Genomic DNA, 17,095 nt, shown 5'->3' with positions numbered 1-17,095 from the left:
AACCAAACATGCTGACAATCGATTTTTGTTTCTACACATTAATAAAAGTAGGTTTTTTCACCGGTGGATGATCCGACCGAGATCGGTGGATTTGCATTTCACTCACCATTACCCTCACCTTCTTTTTCTCAGTAGGCTTTTATCATGGAATTGCACCAGTTCAATTACTGAGAACTCGTTTGCTAAAGTAGCAGCACGTGTCACATTTTTTTCCCATTTTACATTAGACTCCTATAGAGTTTTAATGTTAATGTTCTTGCTTTTTCCAGGTAGTTACGGTAGTTTTTCGTGTCTTACAGGCAATTCAGGTCTAATAATACTCATCCAGCTATTCAAATTCAAATTTATTAATCATTTTGGTTATATTATAACAATTTTTAACTTAATTATATTCAATAATAATAGTTAACAGTCATTGTTTTTAACATACACCTAGATGTTGTAACATCTGTTTGTGTATGCTGAGAAATCACAAAATTTTAGTAATAATATAAAATATAACTAACCATAATCTACAACTAAACAAAAATTCTCCAATAAAATTTCCCTTCCCAAAACTATTTAAAAAAATTAAATTTATCTATATTTGAATAAATAAATTTTCTACAGACCTTACTAAAGTTTTTAATATTATTTATATTTTTTAAGCTGTTTGGTAAGATGTTATAAAATTTCGGGGACAAGTATCCTAAAAATCGTTGCCCTATAGTTTTTTTTTATGTTTGGTATTTTTAGGTGTCTGTTTATATTATTTCGGGTTGTGTAGGAATGACTAACATAATTCTTGATTTTTTCTGATTTATGTGTATAAATGCATGTTGACAATATGTAAATTGAGCGTATATTAAAAATTTCTTCAGAATATAATTGTTGTGTAGGAAATCTTTTTTGTTTTTTGTATATAACTTTTAAAATAAAGTTTTGTACTACATTAAGTTGTTTTAAACAATTCTTGTATAGACCTCCCCAGACAATCACCCCATACCTTAACAAGGACTCAACCAAGGATTTATAAATTAAAATTAGTAGTTTTTCATTTAAGATATTTCTCAAAATATGAAATCGATAAATAAGTTTACGGATGTTTTGTGTTAATTTTAGAATGTGTTGGTCCCATTTTAAATGTTTATCCACAATGATACCCAGATATTTAGTAAATGAAACTTCCTTGATATCAATTAATTCAAGTTTGATTTGTTGAAAGCTGGGGCGATTAGCAGCTGTTATAGAAAATGCAATATAGTTTGTTTTTTGACTATTGAGACTTAATTTAAAAGAATCCAGCCAGTTCTTGACTGTTGCTAGACCAAGTTCTGCAGTTTTTTTTGTGTCTCCCCAAGAAATTCCGTGAAACACCGCAACCGTGTCATCTGCATATGATATCAGTGACCCGTCATGAATTTTAAGATTGGTAAGAGCGTTAATATAAGTTATAAAGAGTATAGGTCCAATAACTGTTCCTTGTGGAATTCCAATTTTTATATAAGATGGTTCACTAATCTCATTATTTATTTTTAAAGACTGTTTTCTGTCCCCCAAGTAACTTTCAAAGACCCTTGACACTGGACCTCTAATACCATAAGATCTTAAAGTATCTAGCAAAAGCTCATGCGGTACAGTGTCAAAGGCCCTTGCTAGGTCCAGAAACACTGCCAAACACTTTCTATCACCATCAAAAGCCTGATTCACTCGCTTTGTTAATTCGCAGACAGCATCGGATGTGCTGAGCTCCCCAATGAAACCAAACTGATTTTGTGTTAATATGTTATTTTTTTGTAAATAGTCATTAAGTCTATCTTTCAAACATTTCTCGAAGAGCTTGGAAAAATTATTGATCACACTTATAGGACGATAGTTACCTATTTCACATTTATCACCTGATTTATATATTGGAGTGATTATTGATACTTTAAATTGAGTAGGTACTGTTCCTGTTTTAAATATTAGGTTGATAATGTGAACCAATGGTTCAATAAGGTAAATATGAAATTTTTTTATAAATTTTGAGCTAATAGTATCTATCCCAGGCGCTGAATTGTTTTTTAACGAAAAAATATGTTTAATTATTTCATTCCTATTAGTTGGTTTTAGAAACATTGAAGATACACTGTTATGATTAATTTTGAATTGTTTTTTTGGTTTTTTTATTTGGTTTTGCATATTTACTCCTACGTTTATAAAATACTGATTACAAAAGTTTGCCATGTCTTTGTTATTTGAAAATTCTTTGTTATTATTTTTTATTTTTATTATGTCATTTCCTTTAGTAGTAATTTGATTTGTAACCTCATTTATAACCTTATACATTTTGCTCATATTATTCTTAGATTCCTCAATTTTTGTTTTGTAATAGTCATTTTTACATTTATTTATTATTTTACCCAATGAGTTTCTGTATGTATTATATTGTTGTTCTTTTTCCAAACTATAATTTTTATTTAATTTTCTTTTCATTTTGTCCCTATTTTTTATTGAACATATAATAGCAGCAGTTATCCAAGGTTTTATTTTTTTAATTATTTTTTGTTTTAATATTTTTGTCTCTTCACAGCTTTGTATAATATGTTCGACAACATTATAAAAAATTTTGGTTGCATTTTCGACATCATTAATATTTAAGATAGTGTTTTCCCAATTTTGTTTTATAAGTAAATCTTTTGCCTTCTCATTGTTTAATATTTTTATAGTTTTAATTTTTATATTATTGGTGACATTACCTGCCCGAACCTCGTCTCTAGCAAAATTAAGCAACACAGGATAGTGATCGGTAACGTCGGTTTCCAAAATAAAAGAAAGATGTTTATTTTTGTTTTCCAAAAATTTTTTTTTAAGGAAAATGTGGTCAATACAGGTCCTTGATGTTAATGTGACCCGTGTAGGACCAGTTATAAGGGAGTAGAATCCGTAAGACATCAAGAGAGCTAGGTAGTTATTTGTATCAGCTGAATTTTCAGATAGAGTATTTATGTTTATATCTCCCAGAAGTATTTCTGTTTGCTGATTACATTCACGTAATAAATAATTTTCCAGGTCATCGAGAAAAGACGATACTACCGTCGAGGGAGGTCTATATATACACGTTATGCCATATTGTATATCAGTTATAGCTAAAGTTATCCTAATCAAAGTAATTCCCGACCTAATTAGTTTTATATTTTCTACTTTGTTTATGTTTAAATTATTTTTTATATAAACAACCACCCCATCATTCTGGTTACAGTCTCCCCCATTATAATACATTTTAAAGCCCTCTATATTAAATTCATTACCAACCAATTGCCATGTTTCACCCAAAACAATAATGTCGCAGGATATATTATATTCATATTTCGTCTTCTGGAGTATAATGTTATGGTTTTTCCCAAAGTGAGTTAAAAGGTTTACGTGCTGGTCAAGTTAAAGCGAAATAAACAGGGGAACCATGCAAAAAAAACTTCGTTTTCCATAGAGTTAAAATTGAGGGCTAATTTATAATTTTTTCCAGGCTTAAAGTCTAATGTATCGCCTTCTACTATCAGTTAAGGTATAATCTATCGTTTCTTTTAGGCAGTTTAGATCTTAACTGCCTTTATATAACATGAAACAACATTTTTTAAGGTAATTTCTTACTTTTTATACAAAATTGAGGTATCTTTGCCGTCTAATTTATCGCGACTTTAAGGTATTTAAGGCCATGGAGACAATTTCTCCATGTTTTCTTAATTACTATATTACTTTTTAAAAACATCTTCAATGTTTTAATGTAAAACAAGTTATTAACTCAATGGTAGAACGTCGGTGGAAAAATAAATAGAAATCAAGGAAATTTTCTAGTAAATCATCGACATTATAACAAATAAACATCCTAAAAATGGCCATTTCCACAATGCTAAATAATCACTTATTATTTTAGGATTGCCTTTGTCAAATGTTAGATATGGTCAAGCCCAAGATTCCCGGTAAAGTAGCGCTTGCCGATTTGAAGAGGTGCAAAATGACCCCGATATTTTTCGACACGTTCTTCAATTTGGAAAAATATTTAGACCACGAGCAAAGGGATCCGTTTGCGTCACAACGGGACCACGATATTGACGGAATGGAAGTGCGTAGTAGCAAATTATAAACCGTTAAAATTGTATTTTCAAATTAATTTTTGCCTAGATGTCAGACTGGGATAGATATGCGGCCGAAGAATACGAATTATTGGTTGCCGAAGAAGGAGGAAACGATCCCAATGACAGTCTGTAAGTATGCATTAAATGTGTATAGAAAAAGTAATTTAATATAGATTAACTGCTATGGTTATTAAATGGTGATGGTGTTTAGACAGTTTAATGATATTTTTATCTAAGATAGTTCCAAAGTGGTGTATAAGTTCTTCGCTATGTCCTGAGGGACCATTTAAGCAAATCCAGAGAAAAAAATGGAAAAGTTATCACGGATTGTATTTTTTATGCCTTAACACTTTGCCATTGATACAGTTAAAATATATCGGAAATAGTTTTTTTAAAGCCGTGTTTTGGTCACATAAATCCAAGATAGTTAATAAAAATTACTATAAATTAATCTTTCGTTCGTGTAAAAATCAATACTGAAAATCTAAAGTAATTCCAACACCTAACTGAAGAATGAAATGCGATAGAATTTTCCTCTTCTAATTTCCAGGTACTCAAGGTAATTTACTATTTACAGTTTCTCGTATCTGCAGGCAGATAGAGTTATTGTCCATTTAATTTTCTATTTTCGGTTTAGTATAAAGAACAAGACAGTAGGTTCACTCTCTTGCGGCCGTTTGAAGTAGGGACTTCTAAACAGTGCCGACTTTTTTTACGCGGTCGTAAATCATTATTTAGTTTCGACGGCAATCCTTTACTATACGGGGGGTGTTTGAAACATTTTTAATAAGGAATATTTTCGTACATCGCGGCGTGTAATAATATGGAATTTTTTGAAATTAAAGGCACTTTGTATTATTGTTAAAATGAAATTGAAAGAATATTATTAAGTATCTCTTTTGAACAAATAACTGTAAGAAAAACACTTGGTAGATAGCTTTAAAATTAAGTTTATTAGAATGTACACAATTAAATCTTAGCTTTACGTTCCTTTCATGCTCTTTTCTTAACTGACCAAGAAACTACCTACCTAATATTACATACACTTAATTAATAATAACTTCGTTAATATACCCATTTTTTAAATATTTAATAAAATTTACATAATAATGTGATAACAACACTCAGCATATGGAACTCGGTAACAGTGAAATATAAAAAGGCAGTTAAATAAAAAAAACTTATTAAATGCCTAATTATTTGCTTTTTAAATAGAGGATGAAAGAACAAACCACTAAAATTCAAATAAAACGAAAATAGGTGTTTTACAACCTAGAATTCATATAAATATGCAAAATAAATATAGTTTTACATTGGGGATTATACTACACATCAATATTTTGAAACTTAAACCCTTAAAAACCATCCTTAATGACGAAAAAAATGCAGTTTTAAGTATGGTTAGACGGTATAAGTGGCTAAACTTTATATCATTCAAATGATTGCAATGCAACTAATAATAAATCGGATAGCTTTCACTATTAAAAACCACCACTAATAACAGAATATTCCCAAAAATTCTGCATTTTTTTAGATTAAAATTACGATTTAAAAAAAATATGTACTCTAAATCGCTGACACTTTTTGAACATATTATTGGTACCTATATATAGTCCATTGTAGAAGGCTACGTTTTAATTTTTGAAATAAATACATAATTTTTTATGATAATTTTTTTTAAAACTGCAATTATTTCTATTTTATTCCTAACTTTTTTAATTTTTATGCTAATGACTTACAATCAAGTTTATTTTTAAAGTTTTTGATAGTACATACTTGAAAAAATGTGCTAGATATTTGTCTAAAAAACGTTTTTTTTTTTTAATTATTTCACGTTATTATTTTACGTCATTATATTTTGTTATCTAAAAAAAGGGGTTATGTTCACACAGTTGTATCTTAGCGCCTATAGCACCTAGATAAATCAAGCAAAAGCCAATCTTTTGTTTTTAAACCAACTTTTGTTTATTAGATTTTTTTGTAGGATCTCAATTTTCCGAGATATTTAAGAAATACCGAAGAAAAGCGTGTATTTTTTTCTGTAAACTAATCCATTTTTATTTAAAAAAAAATGTATATCCCCTTTTACTCCTGCAGCCATCTACGCAACATATCGCCGGCATTTTTAATGTACAAAATTTCCGCACAACGCTATTATAGTTCTAATATTGAAGACGCCCCCGTATAACGCAGTCGCCACCGGGCAGCAAAAAAGAGTAGCATCAGAAAGCGAGTGAGAAAGGCAATATTTTGGGCGGCGCTTAGAGTGATCCTTCTATTCTAGTTTATGTTCGGTGTTTCGGTTTAGTATAAAGGCAGTATTTCTCAAAAACAGCGCTTTTTCCTTAGTCCTGACTTTATCGCTTTTGATCATCCTTTATTTAACTAATCCTACTTAAAACCTTCTCTAATTTCTTTCACGTCAAACGCTGTGGATTCAGTGTATACAGATTTGTCCAAGGCATTTGACAAAGTAGATAAAGAGATTTTAAGGTCAATATTGAAATGGGTAAAGTCATATCCGTTTTGGTGGAACTCAGCCTGGGTTTTGAGTATTGCAAATGCGATCCATATGCAGATGACTTAAAGGTTTTCTTGTATATTTAAGCAGACAACCGTAATACAGGGTGGCCTATAAGAAAAATCATTTTTGAGAACGTTATTAAAGAATAACGACAATGTTTTCATACATATATATCGAATACTTGGGAATTTATGCCCTAAAAATTAAATCGTCCAAATTCTGTCCTCGGCTATGACGGGTCTAGAAATGTTGGAATATTTTGCTAAGGATTCCTCTGAAAATCGGTCCAATTTACAAACGGATATTGTCCTTAAGTTGACGTATAGTTATACAGGATTATTACAATAAGCTTTATTTTTAAGGCATCCCCCTTAAAAAAAAATCGGCTGGGGTAAGATTAAGGCTTCAAGGGGGCCCTGAAATGAGTTTTACACAAGGGCATTCTAGAGGTCAATGGCTCTGACCGTTTATGTGTTGACTTTCGAGAAATAAATTCTAATACTCTTCCTGACAAATTTCCCCTGCCATTAATATCCGATCAAATTGATCGACTTAACGATGCCAAATATTTTTCATGTTTAGATATGGCTAGTGGATTTCATCAAATCCCAATACACCCTAATTCGATAGAGCGTACTGCTTTTATCACGCCCGATGGCCAGTATGAGTTTTTGACTCTGGCGGTTGTCAAGTCTGTCAAACATTTTCGGACGGAAATTTGTTGTTATTACTGATTGCAATTCTTTGAAAGCTTCACGAAACAAGATTGACTTAACACCGAGAGTTCATCGTTGGTGGGCCTTTCTGCAATCTTTTGATTTCGATATCCAGTATAGAGAAGGCAAGCGAATGGTCCATGTGGATTTCTTTTCCCGAAATTTATTAACTCCTAAATCAAAACGAAGAAAAATAAAAATTAAGGCGATGGATTTACATCATTTTTACCAATAAAATTCATTTTAACTCCAAAAAATGTATCTGGTAATTTGGTTTGACAACATATAGGTCACAAAGAAAATTTCTTAGAAGTTCTTATAAAATTCTTTATTAATTATGCTCACATTAGATATAGAGGAAGATTTAATGCATACGTAACTTCAGGTTTCTCGGTGAGGTAATGGAGAGCTTATACGTAATTTGGAAATATATACTTTGGTACAAAGGGAAAGTTAATCGCGCAAGTTTTATAATAATTACTTTTACAAAGGAAAAATGTACAGTGAGGTCCTAGAGTCGTGATTCAATAAAATATATTTTTGACCTTACGCACCCTCACTGTATGTAATATTTAAACTAGTAATACTCTCTTCAAATAGATTTTTAATGACTAATCAGTAAAATTAATTTGTGTTTAAGGGAATACGAATGTGGCTTAGATAGGGTAAGGTATAAAAAAACAAGCATGATGGTATGACGTAAAAACACTAACAAATAGTTAATAATATTCATGGATCCAGTGGAACTCGATTCATATTTGCCGAACTAAAAACGTGCGTTTGCAGCCAAAGCTACTAAGGCCACAGCGAACTTCATAACAAAAAAAGACATATTAAACCTCGCTTATTGTAGGATAAAAATGCATCTGCTTAACTTTTGTATTACATTAATTATAAGCCCCTCTCATGCTTATATAAGCATTAACAAATTATTTTAAACATTCGCTTTAAACCGTCACTAATCTATTTATTTTGTAGCTCATCCGATGAAGGAAACGAGGATGTTTTGTCCGAAAACTTGGAAGGTACATTGGAATTATCCGACGACAGTGACTGCAGCATCTAATAACTCGAATATGATTTTTTTTTTGAACAAATAGTTTTTCTAGTCTGAACTGACGAACAAGAGTATTTTTCGCATTTTTTTCGCGATACCGATCGTCTCGATTAGAAGTACACCTGTGAATTTTTATATGAAATTTGCAGCCTAAAAAAGAAATTACTTCCTAAAATTGAAGTGCCGCTTTTTTACCTTAGACAGTTATTAGTAGGTAATCTAGAGCATTTAACGTGTGCGGGGTGTATTATTTTCTTTTAACACTTAAAAATTCGGTTGATATGATTCAGCTTCAAGTGCCATATTAGTAAATACATGAGAGTTAAACAAAGCACCATGAGACACAATAGAAGTTTTACTTACGCGCAACTGACATAGATTTCGAGTCAACTTTAGTGTGAATATTCGGTCCATCCGTGGTAATTTCGTAGCTGAAGTTCCCTGCCAGATTAAATTCTATTTCCGTTAGGACCACTTGTGTAGAGTTCGAATTTGTCAGCTGAAATGAAAACAGTTACTTTAGCACTCCTTATTTATTGTGACAAAGGTTCTTCAACCGTATAGTAAGGGTATCGGGTAGATGATGACGAATAGGTTACGTTTACGTTATTATTGTCCATCAGGGTTTTAGAGTAAGTATTTATGTTGTTGTTTTAATTGAAAGGTGTACGGCAAGAATAGCCGCTAAACCCTTTGTAAAATAGTTTTAACTTAACGTTAACTGAATCGGTCATTTGAGAAACAGCACATGTCACTTTTAAACCATTTTACAGAAAATAAGGTATTCAAAATATGGGTATTTGCAAATGCGCGACATACAAACATAGAATATAAGGATATATTTTTATTGAATAATACGTCAAAAAAACATAAAATGAAAAGCAAAACTAATTAATGGTCTTCATTTTCAGTTCTCGGCCAATTTATTATCTCTGTATAAAAGCCGTGGTGTTCTTCCTTCTGGAATGTATGCAAAAAGTCGCTCTATGTCTTCAAGTTTTTTTTGAATTTATCGGAACCTTTCCTTGTAAATAAGCTGGTTGTTGCACAGGGGTAGGAAGTTGTAATAAGTTGAAGGTGGCAAATCTAAATTTATGGCTTGTAACCCCGCAATTAAACGCCTCAATTACGCCATTTGAAGAATATCTAAAATGCGTGAAGTTTGAAATTTGAAAGTATTTTTGGTCCCTCGGCACACCTCTAACAAGAGATTCAATGGACAAAACGTTTTTTTTTATAGAACTTTGGCCACCAACCTTTAAAATCAGCAATATCTTCAGTTTTTGCAAGTTTTACAAAATATTTCGATTTTTTTGTTGAATTTACCATCATTTCGACGTATTTCATTATTGAGTAGATTCTATCATGTTTTTTAATCACTCGTTTAATGGTTGCAAAATTTCGATCATTTGGTAAAAAAGAGTGGCCTCGTTGTGGAAAATACTGGTTAATGGTTTCGAATCGCATCGTATGCACCAACGCCATTAAAAATCTGATTATAGTATGGTTTCGATTTTGACCACTACAACTGTCGGAGAAAATATGTAGATGTGTAGTCCCGACTGGAATTTCATTCTGCAAAAAGTCCAAAAGAAATGACGCTACTTCGTTGGGACCCTTTCTTGCGATACCCTCATGATAAAGGTAGAACTTGGCTTTCTGTTTTCCAGCTAAATTTATTTCAAAAATATTAAGAGTAAGCTGTCTTAAAAAGTTTCTTGTACTGGAACCAGTGGCAATTGAAGGTTCTGCATATAATCAAATGTTATTACGACGGTATTATCATTTTCGGGATTTTGGGAAATTTCAGTACAGAGTTTTAGTTTGTTATAAAATTTCTTAGCTCTGCGTTTGTGCACCATTAATTCCGCAGCAGCGGTTCGTTTAGGAGTATCATTCAGCGAGGGACTTTTTATTTTGACACCTAGTTCTTCGCATGTCTTTCTTTGCTACTATAATGTGAATTTTTCGTAAGAAAGCTCCTGATATGATCCTCAATCTGGCAAACTATATTTCCTGGAATTGCATTTCCAGAAATACACTTGCCTCTTTTGTCATTAGGATGTTTGCCCTCTACAAGTAACTTAGTTAGACGTCGAACTCTAGCAGGTGTAATTGCGTGAATGTTAATAAAAGCCTTTTTGCACACCACGATTCGTCCAGATGAGGATGTTAAAAAGTATTTAAATGTGTAAGATTTCGGTTTAGCTCGCCCTATATTCCTTGGCCTTTTAACTTTGACGTTTTGCCAAGACATTTACGCTTGTAAATATGCATCCTGCTCATTCTTGGTTGCCAAAAGTCTGAATTTTTGAAGAATCTCCTGACGGTCACCTTCGGAACATCGGTTATAACACTTTAACTTACATCTACAAAAAAAAAATAACATAACCTTCTTTTCACCCTGTTCTTTAGCAGAAACTACAGCACCTTTATAATTAATATATTCTTCACCCTTTAGTCTAGCATTTTTTATTATTTCACACTTGTATAACTTTCTTTTACCCTTCTTGTTTGTTAAAATAGTCGGAGCACTATCAGAGTCACTACCACTTGTTGACGGCATGGTTTACAATAACAAACAACACAACAAAAAATAGCACTACTTATAATGCTTTGAGACTATGAATTAATTATTTTAACTAGTCCAGGCATTTGAGGCATAATTTTAATTAAAGTGCCTAAAATGTTTAACTAGTATAAATTAATTAATTTAAATAGTCCTGGCATTTGAGGCATAATTTTAATTAAAGTGCCTGAAACCTAGAGCTGAAATGCCTGGAATTGTAAAATAATTGAAATTGAAACGTCACTAATAAGCACGACTGCTTGAAATAATTTCAACGTAAACTTTAACTATAAATTACTTATTTAATTATTAATTTTAAGTCCAGACATTTGAGGCAGAATTTTAATTAAAGGGCCCGAAATCTACATCTCGACTGCCTAGAATTTTAAAAATGATTTAAATATAAACGTCAATAATAAATTCGTTAATTAATTATTCCAGGCATTTAGGTCATAATTTTAATGAAAGTAGGTGAAATGGTAAGAAATCTACAGTACAACTCTCTGAAATTGTCAAATAGTTTTAACTTGAACGCTAACTATAAATTAATTAATTAAACTAATCCAGGCATAATTTTAATTAAAGTGTCTGAAATGTTTAACTAGTATAAATTAATTAATTTAAATAGTCCAGACATTTGAGGCATAATTTTAATTAAAGTACCTGAAACCTAGAGCTGAAATGCCTGGAATTGTAAAATAATTGAAATTGAAACGTCACTAATAAGCACGACTGCTTGAAATAATTTCAACGTAAACTTTACCTACAAATTACTTATTTAATTGTTAATTTTAAATCCAGGCATTTGAGGCAGAATTTTAATTAAAGGGCTCGAAATCTACATCTCGACTGCCTGGAATTTTAAAAATGATTTAAATATAAACGTCAATAATAAATTCGTTAATTAATTATTCCAGGCATTTAGGTCATAATTTTAATGAAAGTAGTTGAAATGGTAAGAAATCTACAGTACGAATGTCTGAAATTGTCAAATAGTTTTAACTTGAACGCTAACTATAAATTAATTAATTAAACTAGTCCAGGCATTTGAGGCATAATTTTAATTAAAGTGCCTGAAACCTAGAGCTGAAATGCCTGGAATTGTAAAATAATTGATATTGAAACGTCACTAATAAGCACGACTGCTTGAAATAGTTTCAACGTAAACTTTAACTATAAATTACTTATTTAATTGTTAATTTTAAGTCCAGGCATTTGAGGCAGAATTTTAATTAAAGGGCCCGAAATCTACATCTCGACTGCCTGGAATTTTAAAAATGATTTAAATATAAACGTCAATAATAAATTCGTTAATTAATTATTCCAGGCATTTAGGTCATAATTTTAATGAAAGTAGTTGAAATGGTACGAAATCTACAGTACGACTGTCTGAAATTGTCAAATAGTTTTAACTTGAACGCTAACTATAAATTAATTAATTAAACTAGTGCAGGCATAATTTTAATTAAAGTGCCTAAAATGTTTAACTAGTATAAATTAATTAATTTAAATAGTCCAGGCATTTGAGGCATAATTTTAATTAAAGTGCCTGAAACCTAGAGCTGAAATGCCTGGAATTGTAAAATAATTGAAATTGAAACGTCACTAATAAGCACGACTGCTTGAAATAATTTCAACGTAAACTTTAACTATAAATTACTTATTTAATTGTTAATTTTAAGTCCAGGCATTTGAGGCAGAATTTTAATTAAAGGGCCCGAAATCTACATCTCGACTGCCTGGAATTTTAAAAATGATTTAAATATAAACGTCAATAATAAATTCGTTAATTAATTATTCCAAGCATTTAGGTCATAATTTTAATGAAAGTAGTTGAAATGGTAAGAAATCTACAGTACGACTGTCTGAAATTGTCAAATAGTTTTAACTTGAACGCTAACTATAAATTAATTAATTAAACTAGTCCAGGCATAATTTTAATTAAAGTGCCTGAAATGTTTAACTAGTATAAATTAATTAATTTAAATAGTCCAGACATTTGAGGCATAATTTTAATTAAAGTACCTGAAACCTAGAGCTGAAATGCCTGGAATTGTTAAATAATTGAAATTGAAACGTCACTAATAAGCACGACTGCTTGAAATAATTTCAACGTAAACTTTAACTATAAATTACTTATTTAATTGTTAATTTTAAGTCCAGGCATTTGAGGCAGAATTTTAATTAAAGGGCTCGAAATCTACATCTCGACTGCCTGGAATTTTAAAAATGATTTAAATATAAACGTCAATAATAAATTCGTTAATTAATTATTCCAGGCATTTAGGTCATAATTTTAATGAAAGTAGTTGAAATGGTAAGAAATCTACAGTACGACTGTCTGAAATTGTCAAATAGTTTTAACTTGAACGCTAACTATAAATTAATTAATTAAACTAGTCCAGGCATAATTTTAATTAAAGTGCCTGAAGTCTCCAATTAGACTGCTTGGAATTGTTAAATAATTTAACTTGAAACATCATTAAGAAATTATTCCAGGCATTTAGATCATTATTTTAATTAAAGTGAAACGGTAAGAAATATAAAGCGCCTATTTCCAAGGGTCTCTGTGTACCAAAACTGTCATATCCCCTAACGCTTTTCTTTCTTTACATTCATTCACAAGATTAAAAGGCAATAATACACCTTCATAAGTAGTCTTTAGACTTAAGAATCTAATAAATATAACCCCAAAGCACAAAATGATATAGTGTGATGTTTTCTAAGCAAGAAAAAAATAATAATTTTGTATCCTTGAATGGGCTCGAAATAGTTTTTTATGCGATCCTCAAAGGTGCGCTATACTATTCGTCTTTAATCACTATGAACTTTTTGTAATTGTTGTTTTAAATTGAATAGTCAATATTATATAGCGGATCAGTAGGAAAATGTATGAACTTAATTTTTAACGTGGTTGTATTAGTTAGTTGTTCATAAATGATAACGGTGATGCTGTTAGATGAATTGTAATTTATTTGACATTCCGCCCTGGGTTTCAGCACCTCCTAAACCTTTCGCTACATGACTAAATAGTTCACGTCATGGAGGCATCAAGATTTAATTAAAGTCAACCGATCAGAATAAAGAGGGGTGCCGAATCCTATAGTGGAATGTCAGAATCCACCTTTGATACGGTTTCTACCCAAAAAACTGTTTTTTTTAGGGATTTCCTTAAACAAAAAGTATAATAGGCCAATTGGTTTTACATTACTTACAGATAGCATCATTGTTGCAGTTTTTTTACATTATATCACTTTTTAGATATGTTATAATATATAATCGGCGTTTTTTTTTTTAATTATTTATTATTAAAGTTTAGCTTAAGTGTTGTAATTTTTATAGTTTAAGATATTTATTGGACGAACATGGGTATACTTGTATGCTGTTTTGAATGCGTTAAGTTGTTTTCTTTTTTTTTGTTATTTCAGTTTAAATAGCTTTATACGCGTGTGGAAGGTTACGAATTTTTTAAGACTGTATCCACACACTCGGTAGGAATATACTACATCATTAATTATTTTTTTTTAGATTTTAAATACATTGAATGCACTTTCTAATATTATATTTATTATTAATTGACTAGAAATTTTAGTATTTTTTGAATTTATTAAAAAACTTGTAGTACAGAGGGTTCAGTTTAAGTGTGCTCTAAACGTGAGTATTGAATATAGTAAGCTCTGATGACGGCTACTTTTGTAATGAAACATCAGATAAAGTACAATAAATAAGTTTTCCATTTATTTTGGAGTCACTTAAATCGGACACCTTGTATATATTGGAAAATTTTATAACCTTTTTAGATAAACGTGTTTTAATAGTTAATACCAAATTTACTTTTTACGACACACGAATAACTTAAACGTATTATTCTTTAGTACGTATTTTTCCAATGAACATATTTTAGTTTGCATCGCAGCTAATGATCTATCGTATTCATTATTTAACTAAATTTCTTTATTTCTTTTAACAGTTAGGATATTATTATTAAATTGAATTTCTTGACTAGTCATTTTGTCTATATATATAACATTGTATAAATCTTTATTATACTGGTTTTCATTTTCCTTTGTTTTATTTTAATTTTACCCAATCCAATAACATGAGGGATTCATTCAATAAACGGTAAGAAAGTTAATGATTATCAGAGAATCGAATCCATGAGTTGCTGAATAGCTGAAACATCTTTTATAGAATTCACTATATTGTGTCTTCGAGAAATTTGGGATTCAGTTTTCGGTAAGTACAGTAAATGAGTTTTTCTGACTTTGAAGAGCAGACACAAAATATGTAAATGGTATCTTTCTCATATAGTATGCCAGCCGAATTCTTTTACATGATTAAGGTTACGAACAACATAATAAAACTTTAGACATGCATTATGAATGTATTGGCAAGACAATTCATCATTATTACAATGATTCACACAAACTGAAGATACATGACTCGAGAATCTTAAATCTGAATCGATATAAAGACTCAAATTCTTGCCAATTAAAAACGCTAATCATTCAAAATAGTTTCTTTAAATTTGGATTATTAAGGACGAATCTGTGAGCTGTGGACACATTGTTTATATTTCTATATGACAAAGAAAATATTGTCAGCATTGAAAGAGTAATGGACTCTTTGAAACCTAAAATGTTGAAAAAATTGAGAAAACAAAAGGTGATCCAGCACAATACCATGAAGAAAACCTTGATTATTTTTTTCAATTTCAGATCTTAATCCATTGTATATCATAGCTTCTTATCTATTATTGGGATTACTTTAATAGAATCGTAGAGCGGCATCATCAAGAGCACAACATTTTAACTTATATAACAATAGTTGATGTTCTAATGCAGTATCGAACGCCTTACTAAAATCTAAAAATAAGGCAAGTTTGTATCCCAATAGACTATGTGCCTGTCACCTGAAGCAACTGCTATGAGAGCATTTAACAAATAACGTCAAAAAAAACTGTTAAAATATCAATTATTGTCGTTTATATAAGTGACAATTTTAACTATGAAGAATACTTTTATGATTTTAAAAATTGTGGTCAATCTAATTAATCCGTCTTGCTGACCCTGATGAATTGCTCAGGAATGTTAGAATATAACTCACCGGCAGTGATCAGCTTTGTTGATCTAAGCAAAGCCTTTGATAGGGTCGAACTAGGCGTTTGATGTAAAAAGGAACACAGTTTTATTTTATTTATTTATAATACGGGAAAACCCCATTAACTGTAAATTTTACAAAGCAATAATATTTACATAAACAACTGTCATAATCTAAGCCTACTAAAGTAAAAAAACACCTATACTACATATACTAGAAACAACCTTAATAATAAGCAAATAATTTATATGCAAGAATGTAAATACAAAATTTTATGCACAATTATGAAGTAAGTGACCTCTTTAGATGCATTAAGGAACTTATGTTAAACACATCAATATTCGAATTGTTTAACAATTAAGCAAGTTACAGCAGGACAACATACTATGAAGAGTATGGCAACACCAGTAGTAGTGAGACAAGGAGACAACCTTAGTTCTTTCCTATATAATCTTCTCATGGACAAAATCATAGTGGCAACTCTAAACATGGGATACAGAATGAAAAATAAGCGTATCAGCATGGTTAACAATTTTCAAGTGTTCTTCTAATGTTGTCGGTTTTATGTTAAGAATTGTTGTCCACAGAACTATTGCATGCCCAACTTAAATGTAATGAATTCCCCATTTAGAGAATTATAAAGAATGTCTGAAAAGTTAATATCGTTTTATTCGATTATTGCTCTCATCATTTGATGCAGACGGTCTGTGAATTTAAACCATGACTTGATTTGTGCTTTGCCGTTGAAATTCGCAAACAATTACTTCTAACCTAATTAATACATAAACTTTTACTGTGGTGACCACGTTTTTATCCTGAGACACATCCTCAGGCATCCCTGTATTTTTAAATCTGAATTTTAAGGAAGGAAAATTATGTCAATGTTAATTTTAATTAAATTTCAAATGTTGGAATAATCAACGAATTAACCAATGACGTTTAAATTAAAATTATTTAACAATTCCAGGTAATGAAGGGGTTAATCCGTAGATTTTCCAAAATTTTACATGTTTAACTGACTAAAATAATTAATTA

The 17,095-nt window shown here is 30.6% G+C and overlaps 1 protein-coding gene across 7 annotated transcripts in view; it reads left to right on the top strand.

The window, feature by feature from the left end:
- Positions 1 to 15,023, top strand: part of LOC126745983 (serine/threonine-protein phosphatase 2A regulatory subunit B'' subunit beta-like) — an 82,607-nt gene extending 67,584 nt beyond the window's left edge. For 4 of the 7 annotated variants that reach the window (XM_050454057.1, XM_050454062.1, XM_050454056.1 and 1 more), the window contains 4 exons: positions 3,893 to 4,081; positions 4,141 to 4,223; positions 8,313 to 11,431; positions 11,908 to 15,023. In XM_050454057.1, the coding sequence (XP_050310014.1) occupies positions 3,893 to 4,081; positions 4,141 to 4,223; positions 8,313 to 8,400 (360 nt within the window). In that variant the 3' untranslated portion in view covers positions 8,401 to 11,431; positions 11,908 to 15,023. Of the gene's footprint in view, positions 1 to 3,892; positions 4,082 to 4,140; positions 4,224 to 7,974; positions 8,000 to 8,312; positions 11,432 to 11,907 lie in introns of all 7 variants that reach the window. The other 3 variants (XM_050454058.1, XM_050454060.1, XM_050454059.1) reach the window with 3 other exon arrangements.
- Positions 15,024 to 17,095: the final 2,072 nt, after the last annotated feature.

This window comes from Anthonomus grandis, chromosome 16 (genome assembly GCF_022605725.1).
Source record: "Anthonomus grandis grandis chromosome 16, icAntGran1.3, whole genome shotgun sequence".
NCBI lineage: Eukaryota > Metazoa > Arthropoda > Insecta > Coleoptera > Curculionidae > Anthonomus > Anthonomus grandis.
This window is presented reverse-complemented; position numbering and strand designations above follow the sequence as displayed.